Here is a 20,800-nt window from a genome sequence, read left to right as displayed (position 1 = left end):
AATGCTATTATTTTAGTATGATTTCCACTGCTAGTTTTGATTTATGGAAGTTCAATTTTTTTTTTTAATTAATTAAGAAATCCACTCGCCTATTGTGTTTTACACACATACAATTAAAGGATTACTTGTTAGTTTCAATGCCATTTTTAACCCATGCCTACGCACTATATTGTTTCAGTTCTACATGTAATTAACCGTTTCGGCCCTGGATTTTCTGCTTTTATAAGAAAAAATATTTTGTGAGAGATTCTACCTTTTGGGGTGTCTAGGAAGCTCAATAATAATAAAAAAAAATATCACTATTATTATAGAATAGCTGCCAAATACTTCCAATACTACTTGTTTCACTTCCATGTTTTGCAGACAATATGCTAGTCTCTCTAGTCTGTGCTAATAGTAGCATGCCTGGTTCCAACGGCTGCAAACATACCTATACTTTACAAAAACGGCTGCATATATAGGTACCAGTAATAGGATGTCAGGTTCTGAAAGTTTAAGACAGTCATCTCTTTAAGAAAAGAAAAAAAAAACAATTAAAGTGGAAAAGAACCTACTGTATACTTAAAAGCTGTGGCAGAAACTCAGACTGTTCATATTTAACAAAAGAAAGACCCAGGCAGTCTACATATAGATACTGGATGAGATCAGATAAAGAACTAATTAAGTACAGTTAATGGAACCCTTTTAATAAATCCCATTAATGATAAATATTAATACTTCAGAACAAGCAAAACAGATGTTTGCATTCTTCTTAATAAGAGAATGTCAAAATGCAAGGTAAGGCACAAGAGGTCCATGACTGTAGACAGTAGCATCATAATGAGGTACCTGTCAAGTTTCAGTGCTTGACTTGATTCTTCTTAATGGAAAACCTCAGTTCATTGTAACTCAGTATTTAGGAAAATGTTATCAGTAAAAGAAACGTTTCACTCTGCTTCATGAGACAGCTCTGAACCTTCAGAACTACACTACAAGTTAAATTAGCCCTGAAATTAAAATATAAATACAAGGATGTGAGGCACCATTTTGGGTATAAAAGTAACACAGCTGAACAGTGACAATCATTAATTATTACATCAGACGTATAACTAGGTATGAAAAGCGCATTTTTGTAATCCTTTTACAAATTTGAAGCGACATGACTCCGAATTTGCAAAATATAGCACAAGAGCTCTAAGGCTACAAACACAGCAGCCTCAATAAACGGGCAAATCTCAACTTCCAGCACTGATGTTCTACTTTTAGATCATTCTCATTAGAGAAGCCATTTTGTTGAGGTTCTGTGTTCATGGATTACTTAACAGCATAACAAACAGGTATTAATGCTCACCTTCTCTAAACAATGAAATCCACTGAACGAGTTCCAGCTCTACTAAGCTTTTATTTCAAATACTCCAATGCACGCCATTTCGTCCAGTGCATCCTAACCATATGGACATTAACCATGTTTCTATTTTGTTATTTTCAATTTACCTAATATATATATATATCAGTAAATGTGCAACTTTAATAATAATTAAACAATGCAAAAAATATATAAATAAATAAATCTAACTTAGACCCCCTAATGCCATACAAAAGGTAATCCTATCACTCTACTACATGGTTTTACCAAAAAAAATATATATTTCTGCAAGGGTAAGCCATCCATTTATTTTCTAAAGTTATCTCTTCTAATATGGGAAGGGTGAAAGCTGGAGTCCATTCCCATAGCAAAAGGAGGAAATCATGCATGGTAAACTGTCACATCAAAAAACTCAGTCATAGTAGTTTGTAGTGTCTGTGCCTTTAAATGTTCCTCATTCTCCGAATATCTCGGGTATTTTTCTGAATAGACCATTTTTTTTTTCTTCTGAAATTTTTTTCTCATTGTACGTGGCTTTTGTAAAACTGTGTGTATTTTACTTGTCCCCATGATTTTCAAAATATTTTAACTAATGCATAATCTTCAATTTCCATTTATTAACACTGTCATTTAATGGATTTCATTATTAAATAGTTAATTTGGCAAGGCATAGGTTGCAGGATGTAATCTCCCCAGGCTCCTGCTGTTTAATAATCACTAGACTGCGTTGAGGTTTCTAATGACTTAAATTAGCGCTGGCATTAAAAGAAGCATTTCTTCCACCGTGACAGGTTCATTAACTTGTTTTCAGGACTGCATCCACATTGCATGGCTTCATCTTCACATTCTTGTATAAACTAGAACATGTTGATACTGTTAGAATATCTTAAACGGTTTCTTCAGTCAGAACAAGCAATGCAACTTTGTGTCATTCTCATCAACACTGAGGACTAGATGATGGACTAATCCAGCTCTCGGGGTCACTGAAATTGTAAATGAGTGAGCAGTACATTGAATTTTCCTCAAAACGGTTTTTCCAGTGCAGAAATTCTTTGACATTTTTATTTTGAAGTTGTAAAATATTTCCCACATGCTCAGTGCAGCTGTAGGTTATTCTTAAGTTGGCATTTTCTTGTGCTGCCATTGTAGAAGCCATGGCATCCTTTTTGCACTTCCTTTGTTTTATTGTATTGAATTTTTTCTGCAAGTATCCTGAGTAGCACGGAATGTCCCTTTCAAGAGTTTGTGAAGAGTGACAGTAATAGAGAAAACACGGTCCATAATGGTGTTGATTTGTTTTTTTTTTGTTTTTTTTGATAATGCAGTGGATTTCAGCACTAATTTAACATTCTGAGCTCCATTTATTTGTGCACTCCATTGTGTCTGATTCTTGATTATACTCTTGTTTATCTTTCTAATGGAAAATTGCTTTATATTGTTGTTTTTGTTTCTTCCTAGTAGTATTGGAATGAAATGCATGTTTTGCCTTTGTTTCTGTATGGTGTCACTTTTCCAATTAATGTCATTTAATGTCTTTGTTGTGTTTTTTCATTAATTTTAATGGACACTTTTTGCTTGTTTTCTTTTGTGCTGTTGTAGTGATGGATTTCACTGCATTGAATTTGATTAATTGCCTTCTTTCATATCTGTATTAAGGAGATTAGAAATTGATTTAACAATATCATCTGCAGCTTCTGTTTTCTCCATAATTCTTGGTACATTTTGTCTATTTCCTGATTTGATGCTGCCTTTTGCAGTCTAGCGTATTCTGTCATGTTGTCTGTGTTGCATTTCCACCTGCCCCTTCTGTTGTATTTATGGGTGTAATCATTTCCTCTGAAGGCTGACACTATAACTTCATTATATTTCAGTTTCTTTTAGATCTGCTTGTTATTGTCATCATTGTATTTTTGGGTAAGTGCCTTTACCTAATGTGACAAACAAGATGGGCATGCAATACTGGGCTTAGTGACTCATCCTGGCACGTAAAGTGAAATGTATTAACTGCTACACAACATTGTCTACTTTTAGTTAGCACATGACTGGTTGTTTTGGGTAGTACTCAATTTTAGTGCCAAGCCAATCAGAACAGAGTTAATTTTCAGCCACTGTGGTTTACTAATTTTATGTATTAATTCAGTATCATCTGTACTTGTGCAACATAATACTGGTCCCTCTTCACCATGTCTCGGGTTTTTTTCCATGACCTGCCAATCTTGTCTCTTTGTGTTCCTTTTTTGGTTGTCCTTGATTTGCTGAATCGTTGTCTTACTTACCTGTAGCAATTTTAAATTTCTTTTACTAACATAATTTATTTAATGGAATTAGTCCTCTAGATTCATTTTTGGGGGGCATTCTCCACATATCCTAAAGCTGGAGATTTTTTTCATCTTAAGGTAACTGCCAACAATCTCTTATTTCCTGGCCAACCACAGGACCACATCTTAAGTTTCTGCTTCTCACATTTCTGGGTGGCTGTGATGGGGCCAAGAACAGTCTCAGAACAGTCTGAAATCATAGTGATTTTTTTTGTTTCCATTATCTGATAGTTATAGCTGTAGTGAAAAAAAATTACCACCTTACCAAAAGCAGGTGTGAGTCTGGTCACTTTTCTTCATTTTCATACTCAACCTTTGAAGAAATTTGATACAGATCTATTACACAATTAGATCTGAGTAATACATTTGCACAATGTAGCCTGTGTTTCATACAGGATCTCATCTTCAGTTTTTCTCATGGGCCTCCTGTGGTCAATCCCAGAAGTTACTTTCTGTATATGGACTTTTATGTGTGCTCTGTCCTGACAGAAGGGAATGCTATTCTTTATTCAAAACAGTACTGTATTGCTTTTTGTTTTCATTCCCATACATTTTCTGCAAAAACTTGGAATAGTACCAAAACTGTTCATTAGAATGCCCCTCTTTGTACCTTTCAGGAAGTGATGGTAGTTTTCTGGGCATCTTGATGCACCTGGAAACTCCTTTTAATTAGTCCTGTGGATGAAAGGACAACTGTGATAAATTCAGTTGCTTTGTTACACATCTGGCATTTCTCCAGTTACATCTCTTGGTACTTTTATTATTTTTGGTCTCTCCTCATTATTGATTTCGAGTAATCACTTAGGACTGATACATGATTTTTCTTTTTTTTCTGCCAGTTGTGCTTAGTTTGCTTGCATCAGTTTCCCTGTCTGTAGAGATTGTATCTCTACTGTATGAGTTCTCTTGTGTGCTTCAAGACTGCTTAGATGCCTGAAGCTTTCTCCACACTCTACACAAATGTGTGGCTCCTCCCATGTGTGACTATTCTGGTGTGTTATAAGAGCAGATAACTGATCAAAGCTCTGTCCACATTCAGTACAAATATGGGAGGTCTCGTCTGTATGAATACTTTGGTGAACCTTAAGGTCAGACGGGTAATTGAAGCTTTTACCACACTCCAAACAAACATGTGGTTTCTCTCCAGAGTGGATTCGCTTGTGCACTTTAAGTGTGAATTTATGGCTGAAGCTTTTTCCACAGTCTGTACAAATGTGAGGTTTCTCCCCGGTATGAGTTCTCTGATGAGCGTGAAGGCCTGACTGGTAACTGTAGCTTTTTCCACATTCCACACATCTATATGGCTTTGCTTCAGCATGACTTCTCTGGTGTGCCTTAAGTCTGAACCTGTGAGTGAAGCACTGTCCACATTCAGTGCAAACATGTGGTTTCTCTCCTGCATGAATGCTCCGATGAGCCTGAAGGCCAGAATGGTAACTGTAGCTTTTCCCACAATCCTGACATCGGTATGGCTTCTCTCCAGTATGACATATCTGATGTGCCTTAAGTTTAAATTTATGACTGAAGCTTTCTCCACATTCTGTGCAAATGTGAGGTTTCTCACCCGTGTGAGTGCTCCTATGAGCCCGAAGACCTGAATGATAACTGTAGCTCTTCCCACATTCCATACACTTGTATGGCTTCTCTCCAGTGTGACATATCTGATGTGCCTTAAGTCTGAACTTTTGACTGAAGCTTTCCCCACACTCATTGCAGCTGTGAGGTTTCTCACCCGTGTGAGTACTCCGATGAGCCTGAAGGCCAGAATAGTAACTGTAGCTCTTTCCACAATCCAAACACTGGTATGGTTTTTCTCCAGTGTGACATATCTGATGGGCTTTAAGTCTGAACTTGTGACTGAACCTTTCTCCACATTCAGAGCAACTGTGAGGCTTCTCCCCAGTATGAGTCCTCAGATGAGCCTGAAGGCCAGATTGGTAACTGTAGCTCTTCCCACATTCCACACACTTGTATGGCTTCTCTATAGTGCGACTTAACCTGATGCTGTGATGAAATCGCTGTCCATACTCAACAAAACTGTATTGTTTCACCTCTTTGTGAACTGCTAAGTGTATTTTAAGGATCTCAAGCGTATCAAATTTCTTCCCACATTGAGAACAGCTGAATAGTTTTGCTGATTTTTGAATTATTTGGTGGTTCAACTTAATTGGCTTCTTTTTGAAATTTCTTATATCCTCAGTCAGCCACCATGGCGTCTTCCGTCGCGAAACACTTGAACATGAATTAGACTCCCCCTTGATTTGGTCTGGACTAGCATAATCTTCTCCAGATTCAAATTCCTCCTTGATAACTTGATGGTCACTTTCCAAGGACCCTACAGAAGCTGCTTCTGTCAGGCTGTACATTGCAATGTTGTTACATGAGAGCTCCACATTTTCTTTAATATTTTCACAAATGTTTATTTCAAAGGTCTCCTGTTTAGTGTGTAGGGAACCTTGTTCAGGGCTGACCTCCTCTTTAATCATGAGACACTCTGAAGAGCTGTCCTCATTTTTAAAATGTATAGATTTCTCATCCATGTCTTCCTTAACAAGGAAGGAAAAACCTTGATTATTATCTTCTTGACTGCAAACAAGTCCCAACTCAAAATTCTCCTTTCCTCTTCTTCAGTCTCACGGACAGTCACATAAAAACTTGATTCGAATTAGATTTTCTGAAAAGAAAGATTAGAAACATTGACAAATACAATATTTGAAATGATTTTGCAGCACTGTTCATAGTGTCGTAAAGTCATTATCATATTTATAGAGTATAATGAAATTTGCTTTTGTACGCATAATTCAACATGCAATATATCACCACTCTAAGGTGCTGTTACTACCGAGTATAACAACCTTACTTCAAAACTTCCATCTGCATTACCTGACAAATCTTAGAACACATTTGTCCAACATATATGCACATATTTTCTTTTGCATGTACATGAGCACTGGAGCACTGCAGTTGGCACTGTTAGATAGATCTGGAATCCTGTGTCCCATTGTTGTCTTTGTGGCGTTTAAATGTCCTTCATGTGCCTGCTGAGTGTGAGTGTGTGTTAGGGAAAAGTAGTAATTCAAATAAATAACAAAACTGAAGAAATGTGATGCCTGTTAATATATATGTTGGTATATACAAATATGCACAGTGTAAGCCCTGAAGAAAGAAATACAGAAGCATGTGTATTTGTAATAAATCAGATTTGACCGCTGAGTGGAAGGATGTAACAATATTTGGTTTCTTGTGGTGTGTGGGTAAATAGGGTGGATATATATATATATATATATATATATATATATATATAGTGGCATGCCAGAATTGTTTGATAAATGCAGCTTCAGTAGCCACAGACAATTGGTTAGTGGCTCATCACATGCTTACTATTACTGAATTAAATTTTTCAATAGAGGATCAAAGAAAATTTAATTTTGTTTAACATGCCTCAGTGAGGAAGACGTTCGTATGGCACCAATAATTTAAAGTGGTTTGATGAATTTCAGCCTACTGGTAATGCAAAGGACATGTTAATTGGACCATCAATAATTGAGAGAGAAAGGTTGGGAGCATGTGCTGATTAAGTTCAGATCCTGGATGCTTGATTACACAGCAGTCAATGGGTCACCAACTGTGTATATATTCAGGCACTGATGAGGTCCTGGGCACCTTCTCAACTACTCAGGCATTATTACAATGGGATGATAGTCATTCAGACAGTTTGGATGTAATTTCTAAGGTACAGGGACAATGGTGGATCTTTTTTTAAGGATGTTGGTATGACAGATTGGGTTAAGAAAAAGGTTGGGTGCATGCGGTGATAGCACCTTGCTGTACCTACCACATGAGTGTAGCAGGTGACACCTCAGCACCACACTGTAACAGTGTGAGTTTTTTTATGGTGGCTGGAGTGGCAATCCTGCCACCAACTCCCACATTTTCCCTGTAAGTTGGAGGACCTGTTTGCAGGGCTGGATGCAGATTAACGTCATACCCAGGATGGCGCAATTGTAGGATAAGGGCCGTGCTCAGGTGCCCAATGGAATAGAGTTACTTCTGGTGTTTACGGGATTCAAACCAGAAACCTTCCGATTGCTGGCGCAGATTCCTCACCTCAGAGCCACCACTATAAGAATGACAGAACATATCCAAAGAGTAAAACAGGCTGTAGAACAGAGCATTTATTTTTCAGCCCAAGGACAGTCTGTAGTATTAAATATTTCAGTAGGAAATGATGACACATTCATGCCACCACAGTCAGGAAGCTTTTTTTTTTTTTTTTAATATGACAGCCATCTGTTTGTTCAACATTTGTTCATTTGTTTAAGTTCAAAGGACAACTGGGCTGATTCCAGGATTAAGAAGTATGAGTTATAAGGGAAACTTAAAGGCGTTAAAACATTTCAGTTTAAGCAAATGGAGAACAACAGGAGATATGATCAAATTGTTTAAAATTATGAAAGGAATTAGTACATCTAATGCCAGCTGTCGTTTTAAAATTCTTAAACAAGAACACATGAATACAATTAGAATCTTTTTAAGGTTAGGTTTTTCACAAGTGTTAGAATGTTTTTCTTCACAGAGAGATCCATAGACACGTGAAATAAGTTAACAAGTAGTGTTATTTTAAACAATTTAGGTAAGGAGAAGCTTAATGGGCAGAATAGACAATTCTCATCAAAATTGTTCTAAAGTGTGTCACAGAAAGTGGTGGTGCTCTCATCCCTTTTTCAACATGGGCACAAGGTTGTTGGCAATCTAACTCACCTCTTCTGAAACATCATGGATGATGCTTCCAATGCAACTCTCTATTTTCTGTTTAAGTCCTCAATGAGTTGTTTGATTGGAGACATTCAGGTGAAACAGTATTAACTGAAAATGAATTGTCTAGGAATTAAAAAGAAAAAGAAAAGCAGAACGTCATAGGCAAGGGTATTCCATGCCATCAACTGGTTTTATAATTATCAGGTGTGGCTATCTCTTTAAGTTGAAGGAGCTGAATGGCACAATGGGTAGCTATGCTACATCACATAGCCAGCATCCTGGATTCAAAATCCCATGGCCTGTCATTGTGTATGTGGAGTTTACATGTTCTCCTCGTGTTTGTGTAGGTTTTCCTCCCACATCAACAAAGATGTGCTGCTTAGGTGAATTAGCAGTTCTAAATGGGCCCGCTGTCTGGATAAGTGTGAGTGTGTGAATGAGTTGGCTCTGGTGTCCAGGTATGTTTTTTCAGTTTTGTGACCAGTGCTGCCAGGATAGGCTCAGGACCCCCATGACACCTGTTAAGGGGGTTTGAGAATGAGATGAGGCTGGTGGTGCAGTCATGTGGAAAAGTCCACCTTCTTTCAATTCTATGGCATAAATTACCCAGCCTTTCAAAAGGTGATAAATCTGATTTCAGGTAATTAACAATATATAAATCTGGCAACAGTTTGCATTATGTATCTCACATTAAACTGTACTTACACATTGCTACAGACTTTAAAAAAAAATCACAATCAGGCAGAAACCATTAATGAGAATGTAAGTGCAATTCCTACTACCTCCATCAGTTTAAAATGTTGCTAATAGGTAATCATTTGAATAGTTAATGGTAAGGAAACCATCTCGGTATAAAAGAAGTTTGGTCTGGAGAATTCAGTTTTGTGATAACTCCATGCAGTGACCTCAAAGAAACAATCATTGCTGTTTCAGGTCAACGAAAGATAATGCAATTTCACATTGAAGTTATTCATTCTAGTGTGAAAAGGATTGATTAAAACAGAAAATTCCAGAAAGCTGCCTAAAGGAGTGTAATATCAGACTGATGCTCCAAGAAATTCCATAGAACCCAAAAACTACTGCCACAAATCAACTGGCCTATCAATGTCTAGTTGTTTGCTGAGTGAAGTTTTCACTTTTTCTCTGGGTCTTTGTGGATTTTTGTTTGATTTCTCCCCTTCACTCAATTCTCATAGATTGTATGTTAATCTTTTTTTTTAAAACAATTTAAAGGTGGATCATTGTGACGATGTGGGTTCTGACTCCACGCTCCCATTGCTGTTTGGGAACCCTTGAACCCAATACCGTCGATAATGAAACCGAGTGAGCTAGTCAGTGAAGGCAATAATTGAGCATCTGAGCAAGGAGATGGTTAAAAGTGAAACAGTCCTTTTATTTAAAAAGTCAACAAAACAGGTGTTCAAATAAATAGTGCAGTTCATTCAAAAGTTCATTAAATAAATAATCCATTAAAAGAACGTGGAGGTTAAAATAGAAAAAAAACAATCCTTTAAAACGAGAGGTTTAAAATGATCAGGAAGCAGTTTAAAACAACAACAACGACAAGCCTGGTGCATCTTTTCTGTTGGCGTTGGCGTCTCACCTGCTTCTCCCAATTGGGCTTTGCAGCAGGCGAGACGCTCTCTGCAGCTGCCCTCCTGTAACACTCACACGAGACTGGAGACCTCCTGATCCCTGGCTTTAGTTGGCACTCATCCCAGTCTTGGAGAACTTGGTTTCCCACAACGGCCAGGTCGCCCACGTTGGGGATTCCAGCACCAAGTCTCCCGACTTCCGCTGCCTTTCCATGGCCTCTCTGCAGCCAGTCGCCTTCCCTTGATCACTCCCGCTACCTGATCGCTCAGCGGGAGCGACATCCAACTCAACCGCCTGGGTGTAGGCCCAACACCCCAGGCCCTCGCAGCTGCCCATGAGCGCTCATTCGCTCGCTCGTCTGCTCGCTCTTCACGGCTCGCGCTCTCTCTCTCGCTCCGACCTGCTTCCTTGATCGCTCCCAGTAACCTCCATCCTCTTTCCATATCTCTTTTTTTTTTTTCCTCCTTCCAAAACCGACTCACGCTTCTTTTTAAAATGACGAGGGCCACAGCAGCTGCAGCATTAGCCATGGGACAATCACGAATGTGGGCAGTTCCTCACCTGTGCACTAGGTGAGAAACGCCCACCCTACGGATCGCCCCGCGGCCCACTATGGCCCAACGTCCCCTCGCTAAGCCGCGATGATCATTTATTTAAAACGAATGGCTTTTGCTCAACAAGCTGTGGACGCATAACACCACAATCATCTATTTGCCCTTGCACAGATATGTGAGGGCTTTGGGAGCCCTGTCTTTGTAAAGGCGTACCCTGCGGTATCTTGTGGAAGATGGTATCTTGCGGAAAGTTATTTAAGGGTATGGACTTCATGAGATGATGCTGCATGCCAATCAGTCTCCATATATGCAGCGTGACAGATGCATGTGCACATACGGTATTAAGCCGAGACCATTCATGAGGGCACTGGAGTCCACCAAGGGCACATATTCTTTTCTTGTAGATTATTTTTATGGACAGGATATCAAGGTGGAGTTGAGGTTTTTCAGAGTATCGAACTTGGGAACCTAAGGTTGTATCTCTGCTGGTTGCAGATGTTGTTGCCCTCCTGACCTCAGGCTACAATCTCCAGCACACTATGGAATGGTTTGCTGCTGAATGTGATGTAATTAGGGTAAGCTTTAGCATAAACAAGCCTGAGGTCATGGACTGTTCCTAGAAAGGGGTAATGTTTTCTCTTCAAATAGGGATGAGCACTTGTTTCAAGTGGAGGAGTTCAACTACAACAACAACATTTATTTATATAGTACATTTTCATGCAACGCTGTAGCTCAAAGTACTTTAGAGTACATCACAGTCTTGTTCACAAGTAAAGGTTGAGGTGATTGTGAGACTGAACAACAAAGCAGTCCAGCAGTTTTACAGACCTCATACCAGACCATGGTGGTGAGGTCTACATCACTATCCTTACCCAAGGTGACTGGCTGTGGGAAATGGCTGAAATAATGAAATTATGGACATTACTGGCAAAAATGAGATTGCTGGGCCTATCCTTCATGACAGGGAGAGGAACTTGGCAATACTGGATAACCTCACAATAGATTCACTACTTCGCTGAATTGAGAGAGGCCATTTTGAACATCTAGATGTTCAATGTGTCCACGGGAGATGTACCAGGTATAGCCTACTGGGAATATACTAAGGAGCAGGCACTGGGTTGGCTGAAAAGATTATAGTATATCTAAAAGGTACTGCAGGTGTAGGTTGTCCCTAGGAAGGGTTAGCAGAAGTTAATTGGGAAAGGAAGACCTAGTTGGCCCAGCTTAGTGTGTTATTGTGACTCCCAACAGGAAAAAATAATGATGACAGCGATATGCTACTTTTAGTACATGAAAAACTTTTAGTCTTCTTAAACACATTAATAAAGGTACTTAGCAAAATGTGGTGAATCATTTGCACCCTTAGTATAATTTAGTGTGATTTTTCTCTCATATTTACAAATATATTTTTGCATTGTTAGAGTGAGGCTAATTTGTATTACTCTGCATGGTCGTGGTCATCTTGTTCGCAGTTGTTAACCCACTGCCAGTCTCATGGCCCTCTGTTTTATCATTTTTTGTCTATTTAAGATGGGAGCACACATGTATTATTTTTCCAAGTGTGGACCATATCTTGCCAAAGAAAGACAAACAATACATCCTGGAGTTCATTAGGGGCAAGTAGATCAACTTAGAATAAATGTTTTTAAATGTTTTATCTTGTGTTTGGATAGAGTTTTGGTTTGGGTGCACAATATAAGCAATGTTCCCAATTCTGCCCTTTGCTAGTTTACCAACTATGATTCAGTTGCTCCCCTTTGGCTACTTCATGAGATTTTTATTAGACAAACTGTCCATAATTTGATAAACATAGCATAGCATTTATCATAACACAAAAAGGAGTTAATCATGCTTTCAATGAAAATAGTACATTTAAGAAAGAAACCAGGAAACACTTTGTTTGTAATCATTAAAATCAGGCATAAATTTAAGAGTTGAGAAGAAGAAGCAGTGTCTGCGACAACTGTGACCCCTGACATAAAAAGGGTTTATATTATGGGTTTTCGTGTTTTGTGAGGAGTTACACTTAATACCGGTTTTAAATTGGACATCGTCTTCACAGTTATAAGAATCACTGTGGCATTTTCTATTGAGTGTCATAGACAGTTGTACAAAAGAAAGGTACAAGAAGCCGAACAGACCAGCCTCTTACTATTCTTTTGTGCAGCTATTCCACTTGCTGCTACCTCATCTGGGCCCTCGGCTTCAACTTCTGGCTTCTCTCATCATCCGGTTGAAATGGAAGAGAAAGAAGTTACGATAAATGCAATTAACCGTTGCAGGGACTGTGTTCATTGTAATGGCATTTAGTGTTATTGTAGAAAGAATGGCTTTAAATTTTGGGACTTGGGAACAAAGTTTTTCCCCTTTCACTTTTATGGTGATTCCATTTTCTTCTGAGGAATTTTTAGGAATGCATTATGCTCAAAAAGTGAGGACAGACTATATATCGATGAGATATTTGTACAACCTAATTGTTAGCTAACCAAATAAGTCTGATAAACTGAATGACAAACAGGAGACCAAACTTAAGACCATTTAACTGAAGCAAATCTGTGTGACCAGCCTCAATTCTTAAGTCAAAAGTTATAGAACAGTACAAAGCATGGTCAGAATTGAGGGAAGGGTGAATGCAGGCAAATACAAAGTGATCCTTCAAGATGACCTGCTGCAGACTGCCGGCCACCTAAAACTGAGACAACTATTTGCCTTTCAGCACAACAATGTCCCAAAGCATTGACCCAAGACAACACTGGGTTGGCCTCAGACCAAGTCTTTGTCTTTGAGTGGCCAAGCCAAAGCCCAGACTTAAGCCCCATAGAACATTTGTGGAGAGACCTGAAGACAGCAGTTTACTGATGGTTCCCATTCAGTCTATCAGAGTTTGAGAGGATCTGCCAGGAAGAATGAGATCAACTGCTCATATCCAGGTGTGCAAAGCTTGTAGGGACCCAGGAAGACTCAAAGTGATAGTTGCTGCCAAAGGAGCTTCTAGAGAGTACTGACTATTTAATGAATGACAGATTTTGGTTTTTGATTTTAATAAATTTGTTTTCACTTTGTCATTATGGGTTATTGAGTGTAGACTGATGGGCATAAATGGCAACTGTATCCATTTAAAACTAAATCTAAAATACAATAAGGTATGCAGAAAGTGAAGGGGTCTGAATGCTTCTGAATCTATTGTAATAAGAAATCCTGATTAAAATGTTCAACTCTGGAAAAACTTGTAAAATGGAATTTGAAAAACCATTACATATTTTGAAGAATCATTCCCTTTGCCAGCTGCACTTTGTTTTGTTTAGTAAAGATTTATTGTAAAAAAAATTAAATTAATTTTGTAGCTAAATTCCAATAGCTTAACCCATGTAACTCAAAACTACTGCAAAATATGTTATACACTAAACATATTTACCACCAAGACAGCTAAACTACATACATACAAATATCCTTAGTCTGGGAATTTACTGTCCTGAAATTTCAAATGCGGTGGCATGATGGTACAGTCTTCAGCACTACTGCTTCATAGGTCCTGAGAGTCCTAGGTTCAAATACTGGCCTGGTCAAATTAACACATACTTTTATAAGCATAAACAGAAAATAATAAGGTGGTAACTGCACACAAACTTTGGTCAACCCTGGATTTGATCCCAGTATTCTGAAGCTGTGAGATGGTGTGCTGCCATGGTACACTACAAGTGAACAAATTGGTTTTAATTTATATAGTGCCTTTTTTTCCGGGCCTGTAGTACAATAGTTCCCAAATGTCTATAGTTAGTATTCTGGCAGCTTGAGTTTCGCAGAGGATTCCAAATCCTGTGCATGCACGAGTTGGACACTTTAAATTGACTTTGTTTAAAAGAGTCCGAGTGTGCCATGAGGTTAACTACTTTGTCCCTTGCCCCTAAAATTCATTAGTTTGTGAGTGTGTGTAAATGTGCCCTGAAGCGACTGATGGCCCATCCAGCACTGGTTCCCATCTTGCTCTTAAAATGGCCTTCTTTTGGTAAGTTTGGTTACATATGAATGTATCATCTCTGGGTTAGTTTTTACCTTATCCCAAACCTGCTCCGGCCACAGTATGGACAGATAAAGATATATTAGATATAAATTAATTATATCAGCTGACTCCATTTATTCTTTTAAAAAACGTAAAACTTGTTTACTCGGGAAGATATTTAACTTGTTTTCTGACCCTTCTTTCAGTTTACCTTTCTGTCCACGTGGTCGGCGTGATTTGCATCCATATCACAATTTATGTTGTTTGTTCACGGCATTAATGTAGTATTTGTATTTTTCTCTGGTTTATTGTCCGTTATTTTAATTCAAATCTTTGCGTTTCCTGTATTTATCTTTGTTGTGCTTCATGGTGCTATTATGTATCCAGTTTTGTGTGTTTGATCTTTTTTTTCTGCTTTTTCTCTGCGGTTAACTTTGAAGTATTGTGAAGCGCTTGTTGCATGGGGAAAAGGATATATAAATGTATTGCTTTTACTGTCATCATGGGATGGAGGGCTACGCTGTGAGTGGGTAATGAGGAACAACCCGGGCCGTAATTTATCATTCACAATCTGGTGCCTCTCTCAATCTGCCTGTTAAAAGCGTTGAACTTTAAATAAATAATCCTAAAACAATTTTTGTTTACAAAATTATAATATGTAAAACATATGACTGATGCTGATAAAAAGAATGAAAGAAAAGGTACAGTTGAAAGTAGAAACATTAACGATATATTCCAGAGGAGAACTAAACTTTAACTCTGTATTGTTAGTAAGTTAATACTGAATGCGTTTTAATTCGAAATTATTCTCTTGAAGAAAAGGGTTTCATAGCGGACTGTTTACTTACAAACCATAGAGGAGGAAGCCCGGAGCGGTGGAGGTGGTAAATCGTGCCGCGCAGCTCTGACGGTGCCCGAAGCGGCCGCTGAACTGAAGCGCTCCCGATCACTCGTGCTCTCACTTTATCTTCTTGATCGCGAACACTATACACATGCTGACGTAACAGAGCGATTCTGTCAGAGTACCGACAGCAAGCACTAAAAAGATTCGGAGGAACACACAAACGGAATCCCCCCGCCAATGCTCTATACAACTCGGCGATTCACCTTTCACGGTATTTTAGCATTCAGTTTCCGGTGTTGCATTGTTTTGTGTCCCCGGATGTCAAAGCTGCAGTGTCTATTAAATTCAGCAGTCACTGCGCTGACTTGATCCCGAAACATACTGACCTGGTAATTTTATTGAATTAAATATGCGTAGTCGACATTATTTAAGTGAAGGCTGTGGGCCGCGTTTTAGATCAGATAAATATGCCGCTGCAGCCGGTAAAGTCAGGTTTGGTTCCACCTTAAGTATTAGAAACGGGCAGCGTTCAGTGTGAGAGGCAGAGTGCGTCTTGGAATCCAATTTCTGAGCTTTGACTTGGGCAGGCGAACATGAGTGGGTTGTGATCTTAATTTAAAAAAAACAAACAACAACATTTTGTTAGTATTTTTAGGCTGATTTTGAATTGGAATTCAATATCGGTATTCCTCATTTAGTAAGAATTTAAGCGGTGATTTTTAACAATGTTTACATTTTTTGTAAATTCGTTTTTGGAGTGACATGTAATTGTGTTTTAAATTAGGTTGCGCTCTCACCCTTGGGGGTAATATCTGAAGATCTGACTGAATTTGAAACTTTTTTTTTTGGGTGTCCAGATGTCCCATTTTACCTGGACAGTCAGTCCCATTATCAGACAATGCATCACGTTTACTAATTGCAATATAACAAAATATACCGTTTTCAACAGGCTAACCTTTAAATAAAGGCATATTGCTCTGCAAACTGGATATGTCAAAATATTTGAGCATTGTCAGCTCCAGCTCCTCAGATGTGAGAGGTAATTGCGGCCGATTCTGCGTTTAAGTTCTTATTTGCTAATCAGGAAGCGCTTAGGCTTTTGTATGGACTTCTACAAAGCATTTGTGGACAAGAAAGATAGACTTGCCGAGTCGTAACGATAGTTATAAAATAATCGTCAGCCGCAGATTATTGTCAACATTGCATGTTTGTATAATGTAGCGTAAGTGTAGTATTCACTGTTCATTAAATACTGGACAATCAAGCAAGTCATGGTGGCAGGCTTAACTGCATCTTATTCTACTTTTAAAATGGAAAAATACCAGGATTCTTTACAGTGTCAAATTGTACGGATCTGGTACAGTCTTGCCATGCAACTGAGTGTGATTATTCCAAAGGCTTCTACCATTTCTTGAGTCCGTGAAATTGCACAGTGTATTCCAAGTACGGATTACTTACCAATGCAAATGAATCCTTCTGCGTTGAGCGAGCACTAGACCTCCAGCTGTCATTAACGCATGAGAAAATCGCCAAATATACAATCGCTTTAAATCAATCAACTGCCCCAAATAGAGAGTCGGTCATTTCAGGGCATAAAGGCACTCAACCATGGATTTATGTTTTGTGAACAGGCAAACTAACGTTTTTGTGAGAGGATAACTAGGATACCAGAGAAACCCATGCAAACATGGGGAGAATGGGCAGCACACACACACACTGCAGCGAACATTCAGGGAGTTCCAGATCCACCATTTATTACAATCAATTTTACAACTGTGAATAAATTAAGTGAAATTACACTTACACATATAAAGTATATTTTTGCATTGTTAGAGTGAGGCTAATTTGTATTACTCTGCATGGTCATGGTCATCTTGTTCGCAGTTGTTAACCCACTGCCAGTCTCATGGCCCTCTGTTTTATCATTTTTGTCTATTTAAGATGGGAGCACACATGTATTATTTTTCCAAGTGTGGACCATATCTTGCCAAAGAAAGACAAACAATACATCCTGGAGCTCATTAGGGGCAAGTAGATCAACTTAGAATAAATGTTTTTAAATGTTTTATCTTGTGTTTGGATAGAGTTTTGGTTTGGGTGCACAATATAAGCAATGTGCCCAATTCTGCCCTTTGCTAGTTTACCAACTATGATTCAGTTGCCCCTTTGGCTACTTCATGAGATTTTTATTAGACAAACTGTCCATAATTTGATAAACATAGCATAGCATTTATCATAACACAAAAGGAGTTAATCATGCTTTCAATGAAAATAGTACATTTAAGAAAGAAACCAGGAAACACTTTGTTTGTAATCATTAAAATCAGGCATAAATTTAAGAGTTGAGAAGAAGAAGCAGTGTCATGCATAACTGTGACCCTGAGATAAAAAGGGTTTATATTATGGGTTTTCGTGTTTTGTGAGGAGTTACACTTAATACCGGTTTTAAATTGACATCGCCTTCACAGTTATAAGAATCACTGTGGCATTTTCTATTGAGTGTCATAGACAGTTGTACAAAAGAAAGGTACAAGCCGAACAGACCAGCCTCTTACTATTCTTTTGTGCAGCTATTCCACTTGCTGCTACCTCATCTGGGCCCTCGGCTTCAACTTCTGGCTTCTCTCATCATCCGTTGAAATGGAAGAGAAAGAAGTTACGATAAATGCAATTAACCGTTGCAGGGACTGTGTTCATTGTAATGGCATTTAGTGTTATTGTAGAAAGAATGGCTTTAAATTTTGGGACTTGGGAACAAAGTTTTTCCCTTTCACTTTTATGGTGATTCCATTTTCTTCTGAGGAATTTTTAGGAATGCATTATGCTCAAAAAGTGAGGACAGACTATATATCGATGAGATATTTGTACAGCCTAATTGTTAGCTAACCAAATAAGTCTGATGAACTGAATGACAAACAGCAGACCAAACTTAAGACCATTTAACTGAAGCAAATCTGTGTGACCAGCCTCAATTCTTAAGTCAAAAGTTATAGAACAGTACAAAGCATGGTCAGAATTGAGGGAAGGGTGAATGCAGGCAAATACAAAGTGATCCTTCAAGATGACCTGCTGCAGACTGCCGGCCACCTAAAACTGAGACAACTATTTGCCTTTCAGCACAACAATGTCCCAAAGCATTGACCCAAGACAACACTGGTTGGCCTCAGACCAAGTCTTTGTCTTTGAGTGGCCAAGCCAAAGCCCAGACTTAAGCCCCATAGAACATTTGTGGAGAGACCTGAAGACAGCAGTTTACTGATGGTTCCCATTCAGTCTATCAGAGTTTGAGAGGATCTGCCAGGAAGAATGAGATCAACTGCTCATATCCAGGTGTGCAAAGCTTGTAGGGACCCAGGAAGACTCAAAGTGATAGTTGCTGCCAAAGGAGCTTCTAGAGAGTACTGACTATTTAATGAATGACAGATTTTGGTTTTTGATTTTAATAAATTTGTTTTCACTTTGTCATTACTTTTTTTTTGGGTGTCCAGATGTCCCATTTTACCTGGACAGTCAGTCCCATTATCAGACAATGCATCACGTTTACTAATTGCAATATAACAAAATATACCGTTTTCAACAGGCTAACCTTTAAATAAAGGCATATTGCTCTGCAAACTGGATATGTCAAAATATTTGAGCATTGTCAGCTCCAGCTCCTCAGATGTGAGAGGTAATTGCGGCCGATTCTGCGTTTAAGTTCTTATTTGCTAATCAGGAAGCGCTTAGGCTTTTGTATGGACTTCTACAAAGCATTTGTGGACAAGAAAGATAGACTTGCCGAGTCGTAACGATAGTTATAAAATAATCGTCAGCCGCAGATTATTGTCAACATTGCATGTTTGTATAATGTAGCGTAAGTGTAGTATTCACTGTTCATTAAATACTGGACAATCAAGCAAGTCATGGTGGCAGGCTTAACTGCATCTTATTCTACTTTTAAAATGGAAAAATACCAGGATTCTTTACAGTGTCAAATTGTACGGATCTGGTACAGTCTTGCCATGCAACTGAGTGTGATTATTCCAAAGGCTTCTACCATTTCTTGAGTCCGTGAAATTGCACAGTGTATTCCAAGTACGGATTACTTACCAATGCAAATGAATCCTTCTGCGTTGAGCGAGCACTAGACCTCCAGCTGTCATTAACGCATGAGAAAATCGCCAAATATACAATCGCTTTAAATCAATCAACTGCCCCAAATAGAGAGTCGGTCATTTCAGGGCATAAAGGCACTCAACCATGGATTTATGTTTTGTGAACAGGCAAACTAACGTTTTTGTGAGAGGATAACTAGGATACCCAGAGAAACCCATGCAAACATGGGGAGAATGGGCAGCACACACACACACTGCAGCGAACATTCAGGGAGTTCCAGATCCACCATTTATTACAATCAATTTTACAACTGTGAATAAATTAAGTGAAATTACCAAGCATCCCATCACATTTGTTTCTTTATTGTAGAATGACCTTCTCAGACCCACATAATGCAGTTCTTGTGATTTAAATTTACTTTTCTACATCAAATGTAACTTTAATTTGAAAATTTTGGGCTCGTCACATATACAGCAGTGCTTATCTTTTTTTTATCTTTAAACTGTCACAGCAATATTACTTGAGGCCTCTTAATATGTTTGTTGTTTCTAGCTTTTCTAAATGTCTTTCTGTACAGTTATCACTTACATTTATGGATTTCATGTGTTTATTTGCTCCAATGTAAACTTTGTTACATCTTAGGTATCCCTTATACACCAGCAAGTAATAGTCTTTAAACATTTTATTAACCATGCTGTTGGAAATTATAAATGAAGGCTTCTTAAAACAAGTTACTGTCAATGTGTGTTCACAATGCAAAAATGCTTGTGCTGCAATGGCCATGTCTGTCTATCCACGTGAAATAACTCAACTCCCAGAGGAGTTGAAATGTGACACACTTATTTTTCAAGGAAATTTATCATTAGAGCTCGGTTTTCATTGAGAGATCCTAAATACAGCATGCTGTGCACATTTTTAAAATTTCAAAATCATCCACTGAAAACCATTAGCAGATTTATGAACTTGTCTATATTTTAAAACGGGGAAACATTGTGTGTGACTTTACAAATTAATTTACTGTACCTTCAAGTTGTATGGTTATTTCACATTGTAAATTTTTTTTTTCCCCCATCATTCAATGGACACTACTGGTGGCAACACTCTGAAACACCTGCAATCGTGCACAATGAAGTACGTAACACCTCATGACAGGGCAGGTTGGCTGGCAGTTACCATATTAGGGACATATGGCAATAGATGTGTACTTCTTATTTAACCTTGCTAATAATAATATTCTTTATTTACTGTGGCAGGGGTCTTCAATCACAGTCCTGGATGGCCGCAGTGGCT

General features: G+C 38.4%; 2 protein-coding genes across 5 annotated transcripts in view; one reads left to right on the top strand and one right to left on the bottom strand.

Annotated features, from left to right (window-relative positions):
- Window positions 1-20,800, top strand: part of LOC120536865 (zinc finger protein 286A-like) — a 43,824-nt gene that overhangs the window by 573 nt on the left and 22,451 nt on the right. The window lies entirely within an intron of this gene.
- LOC120536840 (zinc finger protein OZF-like) lies at window positions 1,362-15,683 on the bottom strand. 2 transcript variants are annotated; one of them, XM_039765355.1, is made up of 2 exons: window positions 15,420-15,683; window positions 1,362-6,337 (listed from the first exon to the last, which is right to left on the bottom strand). In XM_039765355.1, the coding sequence occupies exon 2, from the start codon at window positions 6,201-6,203 to the stop codon at window positions 4,509-4,511; it is 1,695 nt and encodes a 564-aa protein (XP_039621289.1). In that variant the 5' UTR covers window positions 6,204-6,337; window positions 15,420-15,683; the 3' UTR covers window positions 1,362-4,508. The 2 variants fall into 2 exon arrangements, with proteins under 2 accessions (XP_039621289.1, XP_039621290.1); XM_039765356.1 differs by lacking the exon at window positions 15,420-15,683 and adding an exon at window positions 8,425-9,092.

This window comes from Polypterus senegalus, chromosome 10 (genome assembly GCF_016835505.1).
Source record: "Polypterus senegalus isolate Bchr_013 chromosome 10, ASM1683550v1, whole genome shotgun sequence".
Classification (NCBI taxonomy): Eukaryota; Metazoa; Chordata; class Cladistia; order Polypteriformes; family Polypteridae; genus Polypterus; species Polypterus senegalus.
Note: the sequence above shows the minus strand (reverse complement) of the source record. Positions and strands in the feature narration are given on the sequence as shown.

Coding starts and splice junctions, on each gene's coding strand:
- LOC120536840 (XM_039765355.1), bottom strand. CDS start 6,203: ATGGATGAGAAATCTATACATTTTAAAAATGAGGACAGCTCTTCAGAG.